This window comes from Seriola lalandi, unplaced genomic scaffold, assembly GCF_002814215.2.
Source record: "Seriola lalandi dorsalis isolate HSWRI2012SDOR001 ecotype SW California unplaced genomic scaffold, Sedor1 jcf7180002054405, whole genome shotgun sequence".
Classification (NCBI taxonomy): Eukaryota; Metazoa; Chordata; class Actinopteri; order Carangiformes; family Carangidae; genus Seriola; species Seriola lalandi.
The window spans coordinates 1-4,852 of record NW_019524958.1 but is presented as its reverse complement, the minus strand read 5'-3'; the positions used below and the strand labels follow the sequence as shown (position 1 = coordinate 4,852).

The 4,852-nt window shown below is 41.3% G+C and overlaps 1 protein-coding gene across 1 annotated transcript; it reads right to left on the bottom strand.

The window, feature by feature from the left end:
* Positions 1–3,144: 3,144 nt before the first annotated feature.
* On the bottom strand, positions 3,145–4,765 carry LOC147818904 (interferon a3-like). The gene is made up of 5 exons (XM_087174986.1): positions 4,642–4,765; positions 4,278–4,352; positions 3,850–4,002; positions 3,536–3,613; positions 3,145–3,285 (listed from the first exon to the last, which is right to left on the bottom strand). The coding sequence occupies exons 1-5, from the start codon at positions 4,759–4,761 to the stop codon at positions 3,145–3,147; spliced, it is 567 nt and encodes a 188-aa protein (XP_087031112.1). The 5' UTR covers positions 4,762–4,765.
* Between the last annotated feature and the right edge of the window lie 87 nt (positions 4,766–4,852).

The window sequence follows — 4,852 nt, the reverse complement described above, 5'->3', positions numbered from 1 at the left end:
GTAGTATATCATTATGACTGTTCATACAACACTACCTCACATGGATCATAGAAACAAGTATAAGAAATAGGAATTATTAAGGAGTAAAACTCGGCAAAAGTATGTGGACAAAGGAAGTTGCAGATAGATTTATTAAAATGGGATGAACACGAAAGTGTGTCCATATACTTTTGGCCAAAATGTGTTGAGTTAGTGTTGGAAATACGCTACATGGCCCAAAGTATGTGGACAGCCAAAGTGCACCACAGGGCAACACTAATGATTGATTCAGGTGCTCATCAATGACACTTTAATGTGTTTATTGATCTGTGACAAGTTTGCTGAGATGAGGTTTTTACTCAGAATTAGGATCCGAATCAGAATCTGGTTTATTGCCAAGTAGGTTTTCAACATACAAGGAATTTATTTTGGTGTTTTTGTTCATGACAATAAACATAGAAGAAAAGAAATATAAACAAATATGAAACAGGCGAGTTCTGCAGACATCATAAATAGAAACATCAATAAAATAAAATATTTACAATGTAAGATGAATTAATGAATGAATGATTTGGTTATAATAGATGAAGGGGGGATTAAAGAATGATCTAAAAACCAGATCAGCAAGGTTCATGATGGTTTGATTTGACTTGATTTGATTTGGTCTTTGAAGCTGCTGAACACAGTTTCTATTGGTGTCTGTTGATTTATCCATAAAACACTTGAATGACTCAAATTTTAATGTGACGACATGTTGTATATCTGTGACTCAGCTTCATGTTAAAACGGTTGGAAACTATACATCATTAACATGAGGACAGGCCCGTTCACAGACTTTTGGCCACAATGTGCTTTAGATTCCATTTTACAATCCTTTTTTTTCCTGTATGAATCAAAGTAAAACTCGTCTGTGTCGTCACAGATCAAAGTGGCTCAGGAAGCGGTTCAACCCCCAAACCCTCAGTTTACATTTACAGAGAAGAGAGGAGAGACAGAGGAGAGAAAAGAAAGAAGCGAGAAAAAAGAAAGAAAAAAGAGATGAGTGTGAGGCGGACGACAGGAAGTTCACACTCAGTTTACATTTAGACAGAAAAGAAAGGAGAAAAACAAGTGGAGCCTGAAAACAGTACTACTACTGCAGGTCTTTCTGAATGACTGATGATGATGATGATGATGATGATGAAGATGATGATGATGAGGAGGAGGGGGAGGAGGAGAAGGAAAGTCATCCTCTGTCCCACTGAAGTTGCTCACTCACTTTCCAGAGTCTCTGAGCTGCATCAACGTTTTTTTCTGCCTGTTGTCTGAAAACGGCGACATCACTGATGACATCACTCTGAGGTCAGAGGTCAGTGGACCTGTAAATCACCTGGTTTTCTGTATTAATCTTCATCAGTGGTGGACAGATGTGAAGAGGGTTGGACAGTGACGAAGTACATGTACTTCAGTGTATCTTTACATGAGTTTTATTTTGAATAAACTTTGACTCCACTACATCTCTATGAAAGACTCTTATTTTGAAGAGCTGTCAATCAGTGAATTAATTTTATTTCATTAACACAGGAAGGTTCTTGGTCTTTAATGTTCTCACTGTGAACATGAAGATTCTGGACCTGTGTTCCTCTCTTGTTCTCCACAGTCCTGTTCTCTTAAAGAACCAGTAGAACTTGAACCACCAGCTGGATTATAGAGTGCTTCTCCAGATCTGGACCACAGAGACCTGGACCAGAAATCTGGACCATAGACCTGGACCACAGAGACCTGGACCAGAAACCTGGACCATAGACCTGGAACACAGAAACCTGGACCACAGAGCCCTGGACCAGAAACCTGGACCATAGACCTGGACCACAGAGACCTGGACCACAGAGACCTGGACCAGAAATCTGGACCATATACCTGGACCACAGAAACCTGGACCAGAAACCTGGAAGACAGAGACCTGGACCACAGAAACCTGGACCACAGAAACCTGGACCACAGAGACCTGGACCAGAAATTTGGATCACAGAGCAACAGTTAATGTGAAACAGTAAGATGTGAAGGTTTGATCAGGGTCAGAGGTCATGCTGTACTAGCACAGAGTATTACTGCTGTACTAGCACAGGGTATTACTACTGTTACTGCAGTACTAGCACAGAGTATTACTGCAGTACTAGCACAGAGTATTACTACTGTAACTGCAGTACTAGCACAGAGTATTACTGCAGTACTAGCACAGAGTATTACATCTTATACTGCAGTAACAGTGATAGTACTGTGTGATAGTACTGTGTGATAGTACTTTAGTAACAGTAACAGTAGTACTATTACAGATGGTAGCTCAGTGATGGTCAGGTGTGCAGACGTCCAACAGAGGGAGCTCTCACTGTGTCTGTGGTTCATCACGACCTCTGACCCTGATCAAACCTTCACATCTGTCTGAGCCAGCTGTGCTCGCTCTCATTTTACTCTTTCACATTAACTGTTTATCAGCTCATCGTTTGGTCAACTGTGACCAAAGCTCATATATAAATATAAATAAATATAAATGAATATAGATCAATATAGATATAGATAAATATAGATTAATAGAAATAAATATGAATAAATTACTTTCCCTCCACGTCACCTTCACAACCTGAAGTTGATTTAGACCACTGGTTCCAAACCTGGGGGTCAGGCCCCTCTGAAGGGTCACCAGATAAATCTGAGGGGTCATCACATGATTGAAACAAAGTCCTGATTCACTGATCTGGATGATATATTGATGATTGGAAACACGAGCTGTTCAGAGAAGAACTGTTTATTTTATAGTCGTAATCTGTGATTGGCTGCAGCCTCAGATGGGTGTGGTCCAATGAAAGTAACTCAGAAATCTATCCTGAAGTACTAAAGTACATGTACTTACTTTCTGTGTGTGTGTGTGTGTGTGTGTGTGTGTGTGTGTGTGTGTGTGTGTGATGAGCAGCAGTGAGATCAGCTGTTTCCGGTCTGACATCAGTTTAAAGGTCAAACTCTGAACTCAGAGGAAATGTCTTTATTGTTGTTCAAGTCAAATTCAGACAAACGTCACATTTAAATAAATAAATACAAATAAATCAATAAATATAAACCTGATAAATCAATAAATATAAACCTGATAAATCAATAAATAGACAGAAACAGTTGATGAGAGGCATTGTGTCAGTGTTGGTGTTGACTTGGTGTAGAGCGCCTCCTGCTGGCAGCAGCTGAAGACCTGATGGAGTTCACAAGCAGGTCCAACTGATCCAGGTGCAGCAGAGTCTCCTTCCTGATCAGCTCCCAGGACGCAGGCCCCGCCCCCTGTACACAAAGTACTACAGTCAGTACTCCAGTCAGTACACACAGTGCTGCAGTCAGTACTAGAGTCAGTACACACAGTGCTACAGTCAGTACTACAGTCAGTACACACAGTGCTACAGTCAGTACACAAAGTGCTACAGTCAGTACACACAGTACTACAGTCAGTACTACAGTCAGTACACACAGTATTACAGTCAGTACTATGAGCCCATACACTGCAGTAGTTATACTTCACAGTACTTGTACTCACAGTGCGGTCCAGAGTACTTGTCCTCAGTCTCCTGTAGTATTTCCTCAGACTGTTGTCGGCTCTCTGCTCAGTCGACACCTGAAAACAAAGACATTGATTTTCTGCGTTTGGTGGAAAAAACTGAAGCTGAACATGTAAAAGGAATTGAAGTGGAAACGTGAGTTAGACTGAGAGCTGAGCTCAGTGAAAGAATCAGGTTTATTGAAGTGTAAAGACTGAAAGGAGCTGAAGCGTCTGAAGTGACAGCAGCAGTATCTTCAGTGTCAGTTGAAATTAAAGTGCTGAAAGGAGTTGAAGTGTCTCTGTTCACTCACACAGGTGTTCAGGCCGTCTATCTGTCTGTCGATGCTCATCCGGAATCTGTTAGTATTGTCCATATCCCAGGTAACGGAGGAGAGGTTGTCATGGCGATAAAGGTCAGAGATCTGGACCAGACTGTCTCTGATGAAAACCACCTTGGACCTCACCTGGAGAGAGAGGCAGGAGTGACTAGGAGCTCTCTGATTGGCTGATAGAGCTGATGTCATCAACATAACAGACAACATCTGGGTTTGTTTACATGGTTGTATGTAAATGTCTCCTGACATGTTGATGTATACATGTAAATAATAAACAAACAATAACAAACAAACAACTATCTGAGAGAAATGGAAGTGGTAGAAATCTGCAGTTAAAACCTTTGAAAGAAGATAGATAGATAGATAGATAGATAGATAGATAGATAGATAGATAGATAGATTACCTCAGAGTTGCGTATGTGTTTGTAGAATTTGTATGGAAAGGAAACTGGACTGTCCTGTTCAGTCAGCTGACCGCCCTGAAACATAAAGAGATGATGCTTCATTTTACCACATCTGGAAAACCTTCATCATTCACATCTGTTGATCAGTGTCATGTTATCTGCTGCACGCCTTTGATTCTGATCAGTTCTCCTTATGAGATCATTGCTCTTATTTGATTTACGTAAATGTTGATGTTTAATATGGATCAGATATGTAAACACACAGTCTGTGATGCCTTCAGGATCATTTCACTCCTCAGGAACCTCACAGGGACTAAGTACCAGTAAAACCTCCTCCAGGACCTGGAGTCAGTGCTGTACTCACCATGAGGCGGATGAGGGTCAGAGAGATGTTGCTGTAGTGACCGTAGTGTCTGAGCCAATCACAGCAGAGAGCAGGACTCAGGACGCTGCAGAGGACGAGGAGGCTGGTCCAGCTGATCATGATGAAGGTGATGAAGATGAAGATGTGAGCTGTGCTGAGTGTCAGTGTCTCCAACATGCTGCTGATCTGAGTTCAGGACTTTTATTCCAAC